Source organism: Mesoplodon bidens, assembly GCF_964165515.1.
Source record: "Mesoplodon bidens genome assembly, chromosome: 9".
Lineage (NCBI taxonomy): Eukaryota > Metazoa > Chordata > Mammalia > Artiodactyla > Ziphiidae > Mesoplodon > Mesoplodon bidens.
In genome coordinates, this window is record NC_138166.1 from 84062856 (window position 1) to 84084660 (window position 21805).

The following is a 21805-nucleotide window of genomic DNA, read 5'->3' on the forward strand; positions in this document are numbered from 1 at the left end:
ACTTCTGTCACATTCCTCCCCAAAATGCATAACCTAATGTAATCAGGAGGAAATATCAGACAAATCTAAATGAAGGATAAACTCTACTAACTCTTACTGAAGGGTATACAGGGGTTGTTTGTACTATTCCTATAATTCTTAAGTTTGAAATGATTCCAAAATCAAAAGTTTAAAAAGAAATAATTCCTTTCCCATCTAAAAATGTGGGTAATCTTATCTACTTCAATTGTGAAAGTTCAGAAAATAATGATATAATTATTACATATGATTATACATTATATAATATGTAAAGTATAGAGGTGCTGTCACATAATAAATGCTCACTAAGTGGTAGCTATTATTAAAATTGTCTCTTGCCACCCTCAGCAGGATAAAATACCACTGTCCCTGAAAACTACTGCAAAGTCCCCGTGTCTGTAGCCTGAATAACCCACCCAATCTTTACCATTAACCCCCCAGAGGAAGTCACCCAGCATAGATGAGGCATGGCATAAAGATGTTTCTATAACCATTTTCCCCTGTCCTACCACTCCCCACACACCATAGCCATCAACACACAGTTTTCTCCAACAGAGTTGTTGGCTTTGTCTGAGTCAGGGCTCCAGCACACGAAGGGAACTATCACCATTCTAGCGCTTTTTCAGGGTTCATTAGAGAAACCTGAATGTGCTTTAATATTGACTGAGGTACTGATTCAAACTATCTTATAGATGTGAACTGATCACTTATTCTGTGTTAGGTACTGTGCTCTGTGCTGAGGATGAAAGATGAGTAGATGAATGAGACAAGGTCCCTGCTTTTAGAAGCACACAGACAAATAACCTCTGTGCAGTGTAGTAAGTGCTGTGACAGAGATAAACAGCACATGCTTCTGTAGGAGCACAAAGGAGGAATATCTAACTAAAGAGCAGGGTGGTGAGGGTAGAAAGAGGTGTCAATGGAGCTGAGTCTTAAAACTTATTTAAGTGACTTCTTAGTTTGGAAGTAAGTTCCAGGTACAGGCGACATATGCAAGGTCACCTAGGAAGGAGAGAGCACAGCATGTTTATATTTAAGAAGCTGGAAGTGTTTTAATGGAGCTGGCCGATAGGATAAATTTGGGGGAGTGGTAATACCTGCGTAGAAATCATATGTCAGTATAATCATATATCAACATAACTATTTGGGTCTTATCCTGATACCAGACAATGTCACCAAAGTATTTTAAGCAAGAAAATGACATGAGCCAGATGGCATTTCAGGAAACCACTCTGCAAAATCAATTAGAGAGACATAAACCTAGAGGCGATGAGATGGGGCCAGGGGCTACTACAGCAAGAAATGATAAGACCTGAACATCAGGCCTGCACGTATAGAAAAGAGGGGATAGATTAAGAATTAAGATTTTAAGGAATTAAGGAAAAAGACTCAACCAGATTTGGTGACAATTTTAATTAGGGAGAGGTAGTAGGCTAGGACATTCTAGTTTATTTGACTCGTAGAGCTGGGTGAACAGTAATGCTGTTGATTAAGATAGAAAATATAGAAGAAAAGAAACAGGATTGGTGATGTGGGTAAGATAATGAGTCTATTTTCAAGCACAATAAGTTTGAGGTCCTTGTGGGACATGAGGAGGAGCTATCCAGTAGATAATTTGATCTATGGCTCTGAAGCTTTGGATGTTAATGTGCAAATCAGCGATCTGTGAGGCATCATTTGTAGCCAAGGGAAAGGAATGGATAAGTGCCAAAAGAATAGAGAAAAGAGTACCCTACAGAGTACCAACATTTAAAGGTTGACTGAGATCAAGAAGGAGCAATCAGAAAAGTAAGAAAACCAAGAGAAAACGGTATCATGGACTCCAAGAGTATAGAGCCTTAAGAATGCAAATAATGTTTAATGTAGCAGAGGATATCAAGTAATATTAGAGTCTAAGAAAAAAATTGTTTTTGGCGTTCAGGAGATCATTGATGATCTTGGGGAGAGCAATTTCAATGGGGTAGTAGGTTCAGGTAAAATGGCACTTTCTAGAAACTTGATTGGGGTTTCATGGTTAACCCTGCCTCCCTATTATCAGGAAGAATTAGGTCCCAGTGATAGAAAGAACCTTTTATTTCTGTCCTATATGAACTAAGGAAAGAGTTTGAATTTTTCACTAAGAATAGTCCAGCTGTATCAAAAAGTGATGTAGGTACCAAAGCAACTTGGGTAATAGCTTTTGAGGTTGTGTGGCAGAAGACTCCCCAGCTGCTTTTTTAGGTTGATTGATCATGCTTTATTTCTACAGTATGGATGGATTTCGACTGGTGAAATTAAATGAGGTCATCCGGCAAGTGGATATTGTTATTACCTGTACAGGTATGATTACGACATATAAAATGGGGTGGCACTTGGGAACACTTTCATGGAACAAGTGAAAAATGACTGGAAATATTCTGAACAAAACCAAACTCTAAAAGCCAGAGATAGTAGTCCACAAAACCAATCTTTCACATTCTTCCTACCTCTTTAGAACTCTGACCAAAAGTATACCATTAGCTAATGTCATCCCTAGAGGAAAGTTTCTCTCTAGTCTTTTTAACTGTTCCATATCTCCATCCATCCTCAGCTACCCAGGAGATGGCTACCAGTGAGTTTTATTTGGGAAGCTAGATCTTAAATTTGTACATTTTAAAAAATTTTGCTTCCAAAAGTGATGTGTATTTCTCTCTAGTCCCTGTAATTAAAGCAAGGCTAGAGCAAAATTCTTCGTAGTTAGAGAAAGTGGAAAAGGTAGTTGTGTTAATTCCCAAAGATGTAGATTTTGAGTTTTAGAGAGGAATATGCAGATATGGCTACTTTCCTTGGACTGAGATATTTTATCTTTATGTTAGAACCATAAGCCATTGGAATACTGGGTTTATTTTATAATTCTATTTTAAAGGAGGAAAATCAGAATATTTAAGAATAAAACTATTATTTGTAGTCTCAGGGAGAGCAGGGGGCAAAGAAGAACCATAAGAAACTGTTCTGGGGGCTTCCCTGGTGGCACAGTGGTTAAGAATCTGCCTACCAATGCAGGGGACGTGGGTTCGATCCCTGGTCTGGGAAGATCCCACATGCCATGGAGCAACTAACCCCGTGCGCCACAACTACTGAGCCTGTGCTCTAGGGCCCATGAGCCACAACTGTTGAGCCCGTGTGCCATAGCTACTGAAGCCTGTGTGCCCTAGAGCCTGTGCTCTGCAACAAAAGAAGCCACCGCAATGAGAAGCCCACACGCCACAACCAAGAGTAGTCCCTGCTCACCGCAACTAGAGAAAGCCTGCCCACAGCAATGAAGACCCAACGCAGCCAAAAATAAATAAATAAATTTATTTTTTTTAAAAAAAGGAAAAAGAAACTGTTCTTGTTTCACATCAATCCTTAGATCTCTTTTTTTGTAAGTAGCTTTATTGAGATATAATTCACTTACCATATCCATTTTAAGTGTATAATTCAATGTTTTCTAGCAAATTCACAAGGTCATACAACCAAGACAATCTGATTTTTTTATTGAGATGTAATTTACATACAGTAAAAGTCACTCTTTTAAAGTATACAGTTCATACAGTTCTGCAGCCTGTGGAAGGAAAACCACATTCACAGAAAGACAGACAAAATGAAAAGGCAGAGGACTTTCTACCAGATGAAGGAACAAGATAAAACCCCAGAAAAACAACTCAGTGAAGTTGAGATAGGCAACCTTCCAGAAAAAGAATTCAGAATAATGATAGTGAAGATGATCCAGGACCTCTGAAAAAGAATGGAGGCAAAGATCAAGAAGATGCAAGAAATGTTTAACAAGGACCTAGAAGAATTAAAGAACAAACAAACAGAGATGAACAATACGATAACTGAAATGAAAACTACACTAGAAGGAATCAATAGCAGAATAACTGAGGCAGAAGCACAGATAAATGACCTGGAAAACAGAATGGTGGAATTCACTGCCGCAGAAGAGAATAAAGAAAAAAGAATGAAAAGAAATGAAGACAGCCTAAGAGACCTCTGGGACAACATTAAATGCAACAACATTCGCATTATAGGGGTCCCAGAAGGAGAAGAGAGAGAGAAAGGACCCAAGAAAATATTTGAAGAGATTGTAGTCGAAAACTTCCCTAACATGGGAAAGAAAATAGCCACCCAAGTCCAGGAAGCACAGAGAGTCCCAGGCAGGATAAACCCAAGGAGAAACACACCGAGACACATAGTACTCAAATTGATAAAAATTAAAGACAAAGAAAAATTATTGAAAGCAACAAGGGAAAAATGACAAATAACATACAAGGGAACTCCCATAAGGTTAACAGCTGATTTTTCAGCAGAAACTCTACAGGCCAGAAGGGAGTGGCATGATATATTTAAAGTGATGAAAGGGAAGAACCTACAACCAAGATTAGTCTACCTGGCAAGGATCTCATTCAGATTCAACAGAGAAATCAAAAGTTTTACAGACAAGCAAAAGCTAACAGAATTCAGCACCACCAAACCAGCTCCACAACAAATACTGAAGGAACTTCTCTAAGTGGGAAACACAAGAAAAGGACCTACAAAAACAAATCCATAACAATTTAGAAAACAGTAATAGGAACATACATATCAATAATTACCTTAAATGTGAATGGATTAAATGCTTCAACCAAAAGACACAGGCTTGCTGAATGGATACAAAAACAAGACCCATATATATGCTGTCAACAAGAGACCCACTTCAGACCTAGGGACACATACAGACTGAAAGTGAGGGATTGGAAAAAGATATTCCATGCAAATGGAAATCAAAAGAAAGCTGGGGGCTTCCCTGGTGGTGCAGTGGTTGAGAGTCCGCCTGCCGATGCAGGGGACACGGGTTCGTGCCCCGGTGCAGAAGGATCCCACATGCCACAGAGCAGCTGGGCCCGTGAGCCATGGCTGCTGAGCCTGCGCGTCAGGAGCGTGTGCTCCGCAACGGGAGAGGCCACAGCGGTGAAAGGCCTAAGTACCGCAAAAAAAAAAAAGAAAAGAAAGCTGGAGTAGCAAAGCACTTATCAGATAAAATAGACTTTAAAATAAAGACTGTTACAAGAGACAAGGAAGGACACTACATAATGATCAAGGGATCAATCCAAGAAGAAGATATAACAATTATAAATATATAAGCACCCAACATAGGAGCACCTCAATACATAAGGCAACTGCTAACAGCTATAAAAGAGGAAATCGACAGTAACACAATAATAGTGAGGGACTTTAACACCTCACTTACACCAATGGACAGATCATCCAAACAGAAAATTAATAAGGAAACACAAGCTTTAAATGACACAATAGACCAGCTAGATTTAATTGATATTTATAGGACATTCCATCCAAAAACAGCAGATTACACTTTCTTCTCAAGTGTGCATGGAACTTTCTCCAGAATAGATCACATCCTGGGTCAATCAAGCTTCAGTAAACTTAAGAAAATTGAAATCATATCAAGCATCTTTTCTGACCACAACACTATGAAATTAGAAATCAGTTACAGGGAAAAAAATGTAAAAAAGACAAACACATGGAGGCTAAACAGTATGTTACTAAATAACCAAGAGATCACTTAAGAAATCAAAAAATACCTAGAGACAAATGACAACAAAAACACGACAATCCAAAACCTATGGGATGCAGCAAAAGCAGTTCTAAGAGGGAAATTTATAGCAATACAAGCCTACCTCAAGAAACAAGAAAAATCTCAAATAAACAATATAACCTTACACCTAAAGGAACTAGGGAAAGAATAAGAAACAAAACCTATAGTTGGTAGAAGAAATCATAAAGATCAGAGCAGAAATAAATGAAATAGAATCAAAGAAAACAATAGCAAAGGTCAATAAAACTAAAAGCTGGTCCTTTGAGAAGATAAAATTGATAAACCATTAGCCAGACTCATCAAGAAAAAGAGGGAGAGGACTCAAATCAGTAAAATTAGAAATGAAATAGGAGAAGTTACAACAGACACTGCAGAAACACAAAGCATCCTAAGAGACTACTACAAGCAACTCTATGCCAATAAAATGGACAACCTGGAAGAAATGGACAAATTCTTAGAAAGGTATAACCTTCCAAGACTGAACCAGGAAGAAATAGAAAATATGAACAGACCAATCACAAGTAATGAAATTGAAACTGTGATTAAAAATCTTCCAACAAACAAAAGTCCAGGACCAGATGGCTTCACTGGTGAATTCTATCAAACATTTAGAGAAGAGCTAACACCCATCCTTCTCAAACTCTTCCAAAAAATTGCGGAGGAAGGAACACTCCCAAACTCATTCTATGAGGCCACCATCACCCTGATACCAAAAACAGACAAAGATACCACAAAAAAAGAAAATTACAGACCAATATCACTGATGAATATAGATGCAAAAATCCTCAACAAACTACTAGCAAACAGAATCCAACAACACCTTAAAAAGATCATACACCATGATCAAGTGGGATTTATCTCAGGGATGCAAGGATTCTTCAATATATGTAAATCAATCAATGTGATACACCATATTAACAAACTGAAGAATAAAAACCATATGATCATCTCAATAGATGCAGGAAAAGCTTTTGACAAAATTCAACACCCATTTATGATAAAAATGCTCCAGAAGGTGGGCATAGAGGGAACCTACCTCAACATAATAAAGGCCGTATACGACAAACCCACAGCAAACATCATTCTCAATGGTGAAAAACTGAAAGCATTTTCTCTAAGGTCAGGAACAAGACAAGGATGTCCACTCTCACCACTATTATTCAACATAGTTTTGGAAGTCCTAGCCATGGCAATCAAGAGAAGAAAAAGAAATAAAAGGAATACAAATTGGAAAAGAAGAAGTAAAACTGTCACTGTTTGCAGATGACATGATACTACACATAGAGAATCCTAAAGATGCCACCAGAAATCTACTAGAGCTAATCAATGTATTTGGTAAAGTTGCAGGATACAAAATTAATGCACAGAAATCTCTTGCATTCCTATACACTAACAATGAAAGATCAGAAAGAGAAATTAAGGAAACAATCCCATTCACCATTGCAACAAAAAGAATAAAATACCTAGGAATAAACCTACCTAAGGAGACAAAAGACCTGTATGCAGAAAACTATAAGACACTGATGAAAGAAATTAAAGATGATACCAACAGATGGAGAGATATACCATGTTCTTGGATTGGAAGAATCAATACTGTGAAAATGAGTATACTACCCAAAGCAATCTAGAGTTTCAATGCAATCCTTATCAAATTACCAGTGGCATTTTTTTACAGGACTAGAACAAAAAATCTTAAAATTTGTATGGAGACACAAAAGACCCCAAATAGCCAAAGCAGTCTTGAGGGAGCTGGAGGAATCAGACTCCCTGACTTCAGACTATACTACAAAGCTACAGTAATCAATACAATATGGTACTGGCACAAAAACAGAAATATAGATCAACCGAACAGGATAGAAAGCCCATAGATAAACCCATGCACCTATGGTCAACTAATCTGTGACAAAGGAGGCAAGGGTATACAATGGAGAAAAGACAGTCTCTTCAATAAGTGGTGCTGGGAAAACTAGACAGCTACATGTAAAAGATGAAATTAGAACACTCCCAACACCATACACAAAAATAAACTCAAAATGGATCAGAGACCTAAGTGTAAGACTGGACACTATAAAACTCTTAGAGGAAAACATAGGAAGAACACTCTTTGACATAAGTCACAACAAGATCTTTTTTGATCCACCTCCTAGAGTAATGGAAATACAATCAAAAATAAACAAATGGGACCTAATGAAACTTAAAAGCTTTTGCAAAGCAAAAGAAACTACAAACAAGATGAAAAGACAACCCTCAGAATGGGAGAAGGTATTTGCAAACAAATCAACAGACAAAGGATTAATCTTCAAAATATATAAACAGCTCATGCAGCTCAATATTAAAAAAACAAACAACCCAATCAAAAAATGGGCAGAAGACCTAAATAGACATTTCTCCAAAGAAGACATACAGGTAGCCAAGAAGCACATGAAAAGCTGCTCAACATCACTAATTATTAGAGAAATGCAAATCAAAACTACAGTGAGGTGTCACCTCACACCAGTTAGAATGGGCATCATCAGAAAATCTACAAACAACAAATGCTGGAGAGCGTGTGGAGAAAAGGGAACCCTCTTGCACTGTTGATGGGAATGTAAATTGATACAGCCATTATGGAGAACAGTATGGAGGTTCCTTAAAAAACTAAAAATAGAATTACCATATGACCCAACAATCCCACTCCTGGGCATGCACCCAGAGAAAACTATAATTCAAAAAGGCACATGCACTCCAATGTTCATTGCAGCACTATTTACAATAGCCAGGTCATGGAAGCAACCTAAATGCCCATTGACAGACGAATGGATAAAGAAGTTGTGGTACATATACACAATGGAATATTACTCAGCCATAGAAAAGAACGAAATTGAGTCATTTGTTGAGACATGGATGGATCTAGAGACTGTCATACAGAGTGAAGTAAGTCAGAAAGAGAAAAACAAACATCGTATATTAATGCATGTATGTGGAACCTAGAAAAATGGTACAGATGAACCGGTTTGCAGGGCAGAAATTGAGACACAGATGTAGAGAACAAACGTAAGGACACCAAGGGGGGAAAAGCACGGTGGGGTGGGGATGATGGTGTGCTGAATTGGGCGATTGGGATTGACATGTATACACTGATATGTATAAAATTGATGACTAATAAGAACCTTCAGTACAAACAAACAAACAAAAAAAGACACATGCACTCCAGTGTTCATTGCAGCAGTATTTGCAATGGTCAGGTCATGGAAGCAACCTAAATGCCCATCGACAGACGAATGGATAAAGATGTGGTACATATATACAATGGAATATTACTCAGCCATAAAAAGGAACGAAATTGGGTCTTTTGTAGAGACGTGGATGGATCTAGGGACTCTCATATAGAGTGAAGTAAGTCAGAAAGAGAAAAACAAATATCGTATATTAACACATATATGTGGAACCTAGAAAAATGGTACAGATGAACCGGTTTGCAAGGCAGAAACAGAGACACAGATGTAGAGAACAAACGTATGGACACCAAGGGAGGAAAGTGGTGGGGGCTGGGGGGATGGTGGTGGTATAATGAATTGGGAGATTGGGATTGACATATATACACTAATATATATAGATAACTAATAAGAACCTGCTGTATAAAAAATAAATAAAATAAAATTCAAAAAAATTAAAAAGTGTACAGTTCAGGGACTTCCCTGGTGGTCCAGTGGTTAACACTTCACCTTCCAATGCAGGGGGGATGGGTTCGATCCCTGGTCGGGGAAGCTAAGATTCCACATGCCTTGGGGCCAAAAAACAAAAACATAAAACAGAAGCAACATTGTAACAAATTCAATAAAGACTTTTAAAATGGTCCACATAAAAAAAAATCTTTAAAAAATAAAAAATAAAGTGTACAGTTCAGTGATTTTTACTAAAGTTGTACAACATCCCATTATCGAATTCCAGAACGTTTTCATCATCCCCAAAATAAATCTACCATTAGCAGTCACTCTTTATTCTACCCTTCACTTTTCCGCAGCCCTAGGCTACCATTAAATTCTCTGTCTCTATAGATTTGCCTATTCCAGATATTTCATATAAACAGAATCATACAATATATGGTCTTTTGTGACTGGCTTTTTTTTACCTAGCGTAATATTTTCAGGGTTCATGTATGTTGTAGTGTGTATCAGTATTTCATTCCTTTTGATCGCTGAATAATATTCCATTTTAAGGTTATATCACATTTCAGTGATATCCATTCATCAGTTGTTAGACACTTGGGTTGTTTTTACTTTTTGGCTATTATGAATAATGCTGCTATGAACATTGTGCACAAGTTTTTCTGTGAACATGTCTTCAGTTCTCTTGGGTATATACCTACAAGTGGAATTGCTGGATCATATGGTTACTACTTTTAACATTTTGAGAAAATGCCAAACTTTTCCAAAGTAACTACATTATTTTACAATCCTGCCAACAATGCATGAGAGTTGCAGTTTCTCCACATCCTTGTCAGCACTTGTTATTGTCTGATTTTTGGATTATAGCTATCCTAGTATGTGTGAAATCGTGTGTCACTGTGGTTTTGATTTGTCTTTTTCCCTAATAATGTTGAGCATCTTTTCATGTGCGTGTTGGCACATCTTTTGTACATTCTCTTTTAAGAATGTCTATTCAGATCCTTTACTCATTTTTAAAGTGAACTGTCTTTTTATTATTGATTTGTAAGGGTTCTTTATAAATTTTATTACTGAGTTGTAAGAGTTTTTATCAGATTTATGATTTGCAAATATTTTGTCCCATTGTGTAGGTTGTCTGTTCACTTTCTTAGTGGTATCATTTGCAGCACAAAAGTTTTTAATTTCAGTGTAGTCCAGTTTATTTTTCTTTGGTTGCTTGTGCTTTAGGTGTTATTTAAGAAACCATTGCCTAACCCAGGTCACAAAGATTTATTCCTATGCTGTGCTAAGAGTTTTATAGTTTTAGCTCTCATATTTAGGTCTCTGATCCATTTTAAGTTAAGTTTACATATGGTGTGAGGAAGAGGTCCAACTTCATTCCTTTTCATGTGGCTATCTCTTCTGTTTTTAAGGTAACAAGAATGTGGTAACCAGAGAGCACTTAGACCGTATGAAGAATAGCTGCATCGTTTGTAACATGGGACATTCCAACACGGAGATTGACGTGGTAAGTTCAAGTGACTCATCATTGGGTTTTTGTTTTTTTTTTTTCCTCTCTCCTTCCCAAGAAACATAAACTAGAAGAAGAAAGAGCAGGGTCACCAGCCATCCTAAACATGACTGTACTGGTAGAGCTGTTCACAGTCTGTTCACTCACTAGGCTTATGGCTTGTGCGTATGGATTCTACAAAGCTTCTTTATCTCAACTTAATCATTTCAAATGAATGGTTTTTTTCCACCTAAGCTTGATACCTAGTTGTACTGTAAGACATTTTATCTTTATGATTAGCATTAAGAGCTGGGTAAACTCAAAACTACAAAAAGGATACAATAAATGTGAGTCAGTATGCTAGTCAGTGTTTTGGAGAGATTTGATTTTGCTGTAAAGGTGAGATTAGTAGGTTGGTCCAAGGAAACAACTCAAGGGACGGAAATCTATGGGCTGGGATGAGAACACTTCTTAAGATTGACTGTGTCTGTCAAATATGGTGGTTTCCCTTTTCTCTCCCTCTTTTATGGGGCTAGGTCTCCCCTTAACATATTTTCCAAACTGTAGTATTCGATCTATAGATGTCACAATCAATTCAGTAGCATGTGTTCCTCAAACCTGGAAAACCTATAGCTTTGGTTCTCTAGTTTTATTATAGTCACCTAAAATTTTCTGATCCAACAGAACACTTGATCCTATTAAGGTGCCCAAGTAATAGTTAATAGAAGTGTTATTTATTTCTTTTCAGACTTAAAGTATCTCTCAGTGTGACTTTCACTCTGGTTTTAAGTTTTTATGGCATTTTTCTGACACAACTGTATTTCTGTCTGGGTAAATGGCTCAAGCAAAGCATGCTTTCATCTCCACTGAGGGCTGCTCTGATTGAGCTTCAGCATTGCCAGGTAAGGATCAGCTGATATACTGAGAGCCTGTTGGATATCTATTTTAAATGGTTTCTCTTTTTAACTCTGTGCTCTATTCTTCTGTTATTAAAAATAGCTGGAAAAACAACCTACCAAAGCCTGTTTCTACCCTTGAGGTTTTGGAGTGGCATGGCTCCATTACTCTGTCTTACCATGATATTTTGCTTATAATGAGTAATTTATTTAGTTTGTGTTTTTGAGGGATTTTTTTGTTGTTGTGGTTTTGGGGTTTTTTTTGTTGTTTTTTTTTGTTTGGTTTGGTTTTTTGGTTAAGTTTCACTTTTGTGCCATACTGCCCGTTTACTAAATGGTCAAAGGTATCAATATTTCTAAAACTATCTAGCCTATGATTGTCCTTTTCTGGATTGATCTGCTTGTAGAGCCCCCAGATGGAAAAAGCTTAAAGGGAAGTGGTCATGCTCTGAGCCCTGAAGTGAAATCTTCTGAGTAAGCGAACAGGGAAGGAATTTCCGTTCTAAACCCTCAAGAAGCTCTAAAATAAAGATAATTTCAAATGCAGTCATGTAATTTTTATATTTTTACTTTATCTCATTTCATCCTCTTGACCACCCCATGAGGCAGTATTCTTATTCCTGATTTTCAGTTGGGAAAATAAAAGCTTAAGTATATTGTTCAGTCATAGCCGTTGATTCAAAAATGAAATTGAAGCACAAAATTCAGGTTTTTTGACTTCTAGTCCAGTTTTTTTGTTTTTGTTTTTCTGTATGTTTTTGTTTGTTTGTTTAGTTTTTTAGTTTGGTTTTTTGTTTTGTGGGTTTTTTTTGTTTGTTTGTTTGTTTTTGGCCATGCTTCACAGTTTGCAGGATCTTAGTTCCCTGACCTGACCAGGGAGTGAACCTAGGCTCAGGCTCAGGCAGTGAAAGCACCGAGTCCTAACACTGGACTACCAGGGAATTCCCTGTTTTTCTGTATGTTATACTATGATCTCCTCATGCTTTTTAGATTACCTTCAAATTGTGGTGGTAATCTCTTCTCCAAAGGCAGCCCAGATATAAGTAATCTCTCAGGATAAAGGCCAGGAGACTGTTTACCTTCAATCATAAATATTTATTGTATGATTGCTATATGCCAGGTCCTGCTCTATATGCTTGGGATCAGTGCACAAAACAGGCAAAGATTCCTGCCCTCGTGGAACTTATATTTTAGTGAGAAAAAGGACAATAAACATAATAAGTAAAATTTATAGTATGTTAGAAGGTGAAAGCACCGTAGAAAAAAGAAAAAGCAGAGCATGGTAAGGGGAAATCAAGAGTGCTGGGTTGTAATTTTAGATAGAGGGATCAAGGTATAAGCCTCACTAAGAAGGTGATGGTTGGGCTTCCCTGGTGGCGCAGTGGTTGAGAGTCCGCCTGCCGATGCAGGGGACACGGGTTTGTGCCCCGGTCCAGGAAGATCCCACATGCCGCGGAGCGGCTAGGCCCGTGAGCCATGGCCACTGAGCCTGCACGTCTAGAGCCTGTGCTCCGCAACGGGAGAGGCCACAACAGTGAGAGGCCTGCATACCGCAAAAAAAAAAAAAAAAAAAAAAAAAAAAAAAAGAAGGTGATGGTTGATAAGTGTCCATCATCCGATGAATGGATAAAGAAGATGTGGCACATATATACAATGGAATATTACTCAGCCATAAAAAGAAACAAAATTGAGCTATTTGTAGTGAGGTGGATGGACCTAGCATCTGTCATACAGAGTGAAGTAAGTCAGAAAGAGAAAGACAAATACCGTATGCTAACACATATATATGGAATTTAAGAAAAAAAAAATGTCATGAAGAACCTAGGGGTAAGACAGGAATAAAGACACAGACCTACTACAGAATGGACTTGAGGATATGGGGAGGGGGAAGGGTAAGCTATGACAAAGCGAGAGTGGCGTGGACATATATACACTACCAAATGTAAAATAGATAGCTAGTGGGAAGCAGCCGCATAGCACAGGGAGATCAGCTCGGTGCTTTATGACCACCTAGAGGGGTGGGATAGGGAGGGGGGGAGGGAGGGAGACGCAAGAGGGAAGAGATATGGGAACATGTGTATATGTATAACTGATTCACTTTGTTATAAAGCAGAAACTAACACACCATTGTAAAGCAATTATACTCCAATAAAGATGTTAAAAAAAAAAAAGGTGATGGTTGAGCATATCTGAAGGAATTAGCCATGCTGACTTTTAGGTGAAGGACATTTCAAGATGAGGGAACAGCCAGAGCAAATGCCCTAATGTGCGAGTTGCCTAGTCTGTTTGAGGATCAACAATGAGGCCAGTATGACTGGAGCAGAAGAGCACGGGGCGGGCTTCCCTGGTGGCGCAGTGGTTGAGAGTCCGCCTGCCAATGCAGGGGACACGGGTTCGTGCCCCGATCCGGGAAGATCCCACATGCCGCGGAGCGGCTGGGCCCGTGAGCCATGGCCGCTGAGCCTGCGCGTCCGGAGCCTGTGCTCCGCAACGGGAGAGGCCACAACAGTGAGAGGCCCGCGTACCACAAAAAAAAAAAAAAAAGAGCATGGGGCAGGGAAGAGTCGAAAATGAGGTCAGAGAGGTAATGAGCCACATCTTATAAGACCTCAGAGGCCATTGTAAGAACTCCTGATTGTGTACTGAGAGGAATATGGAGCCACTGTAGGATTTATGCCTTCTGTTTTTAAAGGATGATTTTTTATTTTAAAAGTATCACCCTGGCTGCTGCATTGAGACTAGACCTACTTTTGCAGGTATTGCTAGGTAGCCCCAGTATCTGCCACTGACACTAGCCAAGAGCCATCTTTCAACTCTCTTTGTGCTCTTCTTAGCAGAAAGTATATGACTAAACTAAGTGGTCCAGAAAGGGAGATGTTCAGAATGACTTTGGAAAAGTTTAATTATGCAACTTTCAATGGTAGTGTCACAGGGCACGCAAAGTGAAATTTAAGGAAGTAGCAAACTCAACTAAACATTGATTCCAGAATGTTCATTCACTACTTAGCAAATTTGTGTTGAGTACTCACTCTGCTCTGTGGCAAGTACTAATTGGCTGAAGAAATAACAGTGAACAATATGCCTGCTTTCCTGGAGCTTATATTCTACTGTGGGAAACAATTACTAAATAGACAGTTATGGACTTCCCTGGTGAGACAGTGGTTAAGAATCTGCCTGCCAATGCAGGGGACATGGGTTCAAGCCCTGGTCCGGGAGGATCCCACATGCCACGGAGCAACTAAGCCCGTGTGCCACAACTACTGAGCCTGCACTCTAGAGCCCGTGAGCCACAACTGCTGAAGCCCGTGCGCCTAGAGCCCGTGCCCTGCAACAAGAGAAGACACCACAATGAAAAGCCCGCACACCGCAATGAAGAGTAGCCCCCGCTCGCTGCAACTAGAGAAAGCCCACGCGCAGCAACGAAGACCCAACACGGCCAAAAATAGACAGTTTCTTTCAGTTAGTGCCTAATACTGAAGTAAAACAGAAAGATGAGGACATTGAGGTTGCTATTTAATTAGGGTGATCAAAGAAGGTGTCTTTGAGGAGATAACATTTGAACAAAAACTTGAATGACCATTCTATTCAGAGAGAATGGTGAGTAAAGACCGTGAGGTAGAAACATGCTTGATGTGTTTGAGTAACAGAAAAGGTGCCATTGTGGCAGGAACAGAATGGGCAAGGGGATGAGGATAAGAGGCAGCAAGGAGGTAGCGGGTTATGTAGAGCTTTGTAGGCCATGGTACGGACTTTAGAGTTTATTCTGCATACAAGTGAAGCCATTGGAAGGATTTGAGTGGGTGACTGTTGAAATCTGACGTATGTTTTAAAAAATAACCTTGGCTGGGCTTCCCTGGTGGTGCAGTGGTTGAGAGTCCGCCTGCCAATGCAGGACACACGGGTTCGAGCCCTGGTCTGGGAGGATCCCGCATGCCACAGAGCAGCTGGCCCCGTGAGCCACAATTACTGAGCCTGCGCATCTGGAGCCTGTGCTCCGCAACAAGAGAGGCCGCGATAGTGAGAGGCCCGCGCACCGCGATGAGGAGTGGCCCCCACTTACCACAACTAGAGAAAGCCCTCGCACAGAAACAAAGACCCAACACAGCCATAAAAAAAAAAAAAGAGCTGGTGACACGTACGTGCGCCGAGACAGCGCGAATTGGAGGAAAAAGATAAAATAAAATAAATAACCTTGGCTGTTGTATGAAGAAAACACTTCTGGAGCTTGAGTGGTGATAGGGACGATAGCAAACTCTTTCAGTATTTCCAGCAATAGAAGGAGGTAGCTTGGATTAGATGGATAAACAATGGAGGTGATAAGAAGTGATATATTGTGAAGGTAGGACCAGTGAGCTTTGCTACATGGATTGGATGCAGAGTGTGATAAAAAGAGAGGAATCACTGTAAGTTAAGTCAACAAAACTGGGAAGGAAAATGACTTGGTAAATTTTTATCCAGAGTTTTTAGTGATCAAAAATGTAAGGATCTTTTTTTGTGGAGGAATTTACAGTTTACCTAACCTTGAGATGTTGACTGCTACATTTTTAGGGAACAGTTGCTCATGGAAAGAGTAGGTCATTTAGAAAGCTGTATTTTTTTTCTGAAAAATAATACCATGAATACTTAGGGGACCTGTGATAGGGATGTGCTCTTAGCTGCCTTTTGTCCAAGTCTTTCTGTCACATACTTCCTTTCTCTTGAAAAGAGACCTGCTTACCTGTATATATCACATAGACAGCCTGTGTGATTGTAAGCTTCACAGTTCAGGTGGTTAAACCATTATCTGCACATGCTTTAAAAGTTTTTGCCAGCCTGGGCTACACTGGTGGCACAGTGGTTAAGAATCCACCTGCCGGGCTTCCCTGGTGGCGCAGTGGTTGGGAGTCTGCCTGCCGATGCAGGGGACGCGGGTTCGTGCCCCGGTCCCAGAGGATCCCACATGCCGCGGAGCGGCTGGGCCCGTGAGCCGTAGCCGCTGGGCCTGCGCGTCCGGAGCCTGTGCTCCGCGGCGGGAGAGGCCACAACAGTGAGAGGCCCGCATACCGCAAAAAAAGAAAAAAAAAAAAAAAAGAATCCACCTGCCAATGCAGGGGACATGGGTTCGAGCCCGGGTCTGGGAAGATCCCACATGCTGCGAGCGGCTAAGCCCGTGCGCCACAACTACTGAGCCTGCACGCCTAGAGCCCGTGCTCCGCAATAAGAGAAGCCACTGCAGTGAGAAGCCCACGCACCGCAACGAAGAGTAGACCCCGCTCGCCACAACTAGAGGAAGCCTGCGTGCAGCAACAAAGACCCAACACAGCCAAAAATAATAAATAAATAAAGTAAATAAATTTTTTTTAAAAAAGGTTTTGCCAGCCAAAGAATTACAGCCTGAGACTTGCTACTGACTCCATGCTTCACAGGACTAGAACCACAGCTGTTCTTGGCTTTACAGTGGGACGTACACCTAGTTTGGGAAGGGAGTGGGCATAGGGGATCTTTTTCCTGGTAGATTGCTTAGTGATTGTAAATCCACAGAAAGGACGTTGGATGTCTTTAAGAGAAATTCTTGTAAAACTGTGCTAGCCATAGGAAACACTCCTCTCAAGGAGTGTAAATGCCAAATAGAGTTTAATAGTTTATTGGAACTGCATGGGCAGTACTGGGGATAACTTAACCAAGTTGCTCTTCAAACCCCATTTTAAACCCTCAGGTCTTTTGCTTGCATCACAGCCATCCCAGTGCTCTAGTAAATTGCCTCTACTAAGCACTGATCATTTTTATGATGTTCCTAAGAAGTTCCCTTTCCTTGATTCCACCACATCTTTTTTCCCAGGGAATACTTCCTAAGACAAGAGACTCTTGTTATCATTGTGTCAGCTCTTTACTTCCAGTCATCAAGATTGCTTGTCCAATGGAAGATTAGGAGTATGAAACATGAAGAACTTGAAATACTTTAAAGCCCCATTATCTCAATTAAAAAATCGCTAGTGTTACCGAAGAGTATCTCTTGGCTCTGCATGGTTATTGTCCTCCATGGTGATATTTCTAAAGGCTGAGGGATTTACTCTGTATATCCTTAACGTCCCAAAATGGCCTATTTGCTTAAATTCTTTTTAACTCTATTTATAGTGTTTATATATAAAATTTCTTTTTAAAATCCTAATTTTAAAGTAGTACTTCCTCAATTTAAAATTCAAGCAATATAAATATGTATAAAGTAAAAAGCAAAAAATTTACAAAATTGAGGTTACAGCATATTATTTCTGCAACTTGATTTTTTCACTTAATAATGTATGGTTTTCATGTTAACAAATACAGCTCTACTAGTTTCTTTTTTTTTGAGAATTACATTATATTCCATTGTATGGAATTATCCTGATTTACTTAGCCATTCCCATGTTGATTTACATTTTTTGCTATTACAAATAATGTTGGATTAAACATTCGTGGGCACTTATATTTCTGAACTTGAACAAGTATTTCTATAGGATAGAGCCCTAAAAGTGAATTTGATTGGTCAAAGATTAGGTACATATAAAATTTTGTTAGCTACTGCCAAATTGCCCTCTAGAAAGGTTGAACTAATTTATGAAACTTGACACCTGAAGAGATTTTGTATTTCCCATCTACCTAATAAAGAAATGGTCCAGACCATTAATAAAGTCCTGAATATACTGAATATAATTATAATTATATGTCTTTCTTTCCCACTAGATTAGTACAGAAAAGAAGATACAGTCCCTGTCAATAAACAGCTCACAGTCTAGTAGAGGAGTCCACAGTCTTATCTATAATAGTGTTCTTTGCTATAATGCCTAGAATACAGGATGTACTCCAGTAAATGATTGTCGTATAATTGAAGTGTTTCCCTTTATTTGTCTGATAACTACTATTTGGCAGAACTTCTCAATTTTACCAACTTGAGCCAATGGGTAGTCTTAGAGTACAGACTCCCTTTCTATTTTAGGCATTGCCTCTTGGAAGAAGGAAGTTGTCGCCTTAAGTCTAAACCCTGTGACTGTTATTTGATTACTGCTGTTAATAAACTTAACATTTCTTCTCTTCTCGGAATATACAATATACAGAAATGGAAGGAGGGTGAGCCATTGGGAGCTTTACTCTACCATTAAGCATTGCTCTAAAGGCTACCTCACATTTGCACTTAGGTCACAAAGCTTCTGTAACTTTAGGGTGAACCACCATCATTGAGAAGGTGGAACCTGGGATGTTGGGACATGAGAGCAGAACCTTGGGCCCTGGCATGCTATGTGTAGGACATTCATTCTTCTCTAACTAATCTCACTCAGCTCTGACCCTCCTTTTTTCTGTGTCTCTTCAGCACTTATATATTCAGTTTGCACTGTATTAATTTGCACTTGTTTGCATGTTGCTTCATAAGTATTAAAGGCTTTTGTCCCCTCACATATGTATTGTTTTGTGTCCCAAACTAAAATATGAGCTTTTTGAAGTCAGAAACCATGTCTTTGGTTTCTTTTGTATTTCCCATAGCACCTTTTACTGTGCTCAGCAGAGAGTGGGCGCACAGTATATGTTGTGGAATGACATCCTGAGTGATCTCTCCCTGGCTGGGCCTAAGATTAAATTCCCTGAAATGGAACAGTCCTAACCAACCCAGGACAGGTATTCTCCATCTGGCATGTTGGTTGCTTCTTTCAACTTGCTATTTGAAATGGCTCCCTTCGACATCTTTCCATCCAGAAAGTGGGACTTGGCATGGCTGATGATGTGCTTGCTGTATGTGTTCCAGGCGAGTCTTCGGACACCAGAACTGACCTGGGAGCGAGTGAGATCCCAAGTTGACCATGTAATATGGCCTGACGGCAAGAGGATAGTGTTGCTGGCAGAGGTAAGACCTGAGGCTGGAGAAGTTCACCCCTGACAGGAGAGACTGCAGTACCCATGTCTCCTCCCCTTCATGTTCTCTCATACTTTCAACTCCTCTTAAGAATAAGCTTAACTACTTTACCAGTGGATTTTACATCTAATTTTGAAAGGTCTTTTCATTCAGCAATTAAGAAACTATTTTGGTTCCCCACTTTTCACCAATTATCCTGTCTCTCTATGTCACTCTACAGGTTGAGTCAGACAATGACTTATTACTGTGGAAGGAATTAATGGATAGAACCATTACCACTTTGAGTGATGCTTATAAAGAGATAATGTCATTTGTGGGATGGTTTAATCAGGAAGCACAAAGTAGATATTTCTGACTGTAACTAAGATAATCTTAGGCAAACTCTGAGAAGGTCATGTCTTTGCTAATAGATTCCCTGTTTCTGGGTGTCCATTCCCCTAAACTGAGCCAGACGTGTAGTAGATACCCAGCTATGTATTGGTTGTGTGATTGATATTTCCCTTTCCTGGCTTCTTCTAGCTCAGCCTTACTCTTGACTTTCAGGCCACTTAGACTCCCATGTCAATGTTTGGCCACTTTTCCTTTCTTGACAGCTTCTCTTTCCTATCCTAGATTTCTGACAGCTGTAACAATGCCCCCTGTTTTTACCTTAACACTTTCTCTTCTTCAGGGAAAGATACCAAGATTACAAGGGGGACAATAATACTTTCCTTGAATTTTGATTTTCAGTCTTTTTTTTTAATTAAAGAAACTGAATATGAAAATATAAAACATATACATATACTGTCTTCACCTAGGGGCCTTTAAATTTATTTTTGAGTCTTCTTCCTGTTCTCTTCACCTTTTCTCACCTTATCTCACTTTCTCAAATACTTTAGGGCATCTATAAAGTATGTACAGGAGTGTGTACAGGGAGGGGATCGGCAGGTTGTTAAATATAGACTAATTGCTTTAAAGTCAGCCCACTGTCTGGTGACTTATTTCTAGGTCCCATCTAGTAATTTTGGTGACAAAAGCTAGCACCATAGTTGTTTTTGGCTACAGTGGTTGAGCAAAAAACGTGGTCAAGCTTCCTAGGAAATAAAGTAGGAAAGAATGGCATTGGGGGGAAGGTTCTAGTCATTCTAACTCTCTGAATCACCCACTGGAAATACATGACTGCCCTTGAATTCAGGAGAACCAGGTTGAGGAAAAAGCACAGAAACCATCACAGCTTCCTAAGTCAAAAAATATCTCCCATCACAACCTGGAGAGATTGCCCTTGGATTTGACCAGATCATTGTTTAGGACAGTTTTTCAAAAGAATATCGATGCCTCAGAAGGAAGATATTCTGTTGTAGAAAGTAGAAAATTCAAGGGAAATATACCCTTCCTTGGCATAAGCCTCAGTATCATGTGACTATCTCTATTCCTTTTTACATAAACGCAGAGATCTTTTATCTTATTATCTTCATCAGATTTTCCAGAATTTCTTAACATTTCACTCAGATGTCACTCAGTTCATTTCCACTGATTGAACACCTGCTTTTTGTCCAGCATGTTAGCTGGGAGGTGTTTGGAAAATGGCTGTCGTGTTCTTCCCTCACTCCTCAAAGCCAGAGACTTCATCTAACCAACCCATTTGTGTGTTAACCTTTGCTTTCTAGGGCCGTCTGCTGAACCTAAGCTGCTCCACAGTGCCTACATTTGTGCTCTCCATCACCGCAACTACTCAGGTAAGGCCTCCAGAGTGGGGAAGCAGTGGGCTGGAGAGAGTCATTAGCCCATCAGGGTTTCACTTGATATAGGGTAGATTGCTGTGAATGGCACGTCAGCATCCATTTCTCTGCTTTTCTAGGCTCTTGCCTTGATAGAACTCTACAATGCTCCTGAGGGTCGCTATAAGCAGGATGTCTACCTGTTGCCCAAGAAAATGGGTAAGCATGAGCTCTTCTATCCCAGTCCTTACCAAGTAGTTCAGAGTCAGAGGCTAAGGGAAGTTTGGGGGCATTATATATCTTAGGGATAGAAAAAAGATATCTTCATCTTGTAAAGTAGGAGCTAGGATTCTTAGATTTCATCCACCGTTGATTTATCACGTTTTCCAAATAGGTTGTCCTAATGAAGTAAGGACATTTTGCTGTGATTTAGTTTACCTGCCTGTGAATTTTAAGGATTTTCCCAAAGTATCTATTACACAAGAAAAAAATCTCAAAGGAAAAAAACCTCTTTCCCCCACAAGAAAGAGGAATCATCTCCTACCTTGTGACATCTGACTTACTCCAGTTCTAGGCTGCTAAGTAGCTCCTACCAAACTTTTCT

The 21805-nt window shown here is 39.6% G+C and overlaps 1 protein-coding gene across 6 annotated transcripts in view; it reads left to right on the top strand.

Annotated features, from left to right (window-relative positions):
- The window catches only part of AHCYL2 (adenosylhomocysteinase like 2), a 179601-nt gene that overhangs the window by 153379 nt on the left and 4417 nt on the right, over window positions 1–21805 (top strand). For all 6 annotated transcript variants that reach the window (XM_081244585.1, XM_081244586.1, XM_081244587.1 and 3 more), the window contains 5 exons: window positions 2267–2337; window positions 10671–10765; window positions 19397–19495; window positions 21151–21219; window positions 21342–21420. In XM_081244585.1, coding sequence (XP_081100711.1) covers window positions 2267–2337; window positions 10671–10765; window positions 19397–19495; window positions 21151–21219; window positions 21342–21420 — 413 coding nt within the window. The remainder of the gene's footprint in view (window positions 1–2266; window positions 2338–10670; window positions 10766–19396; window positions 19496–21150; window positions 21220–21341; window positions 21421–21805) is intronic.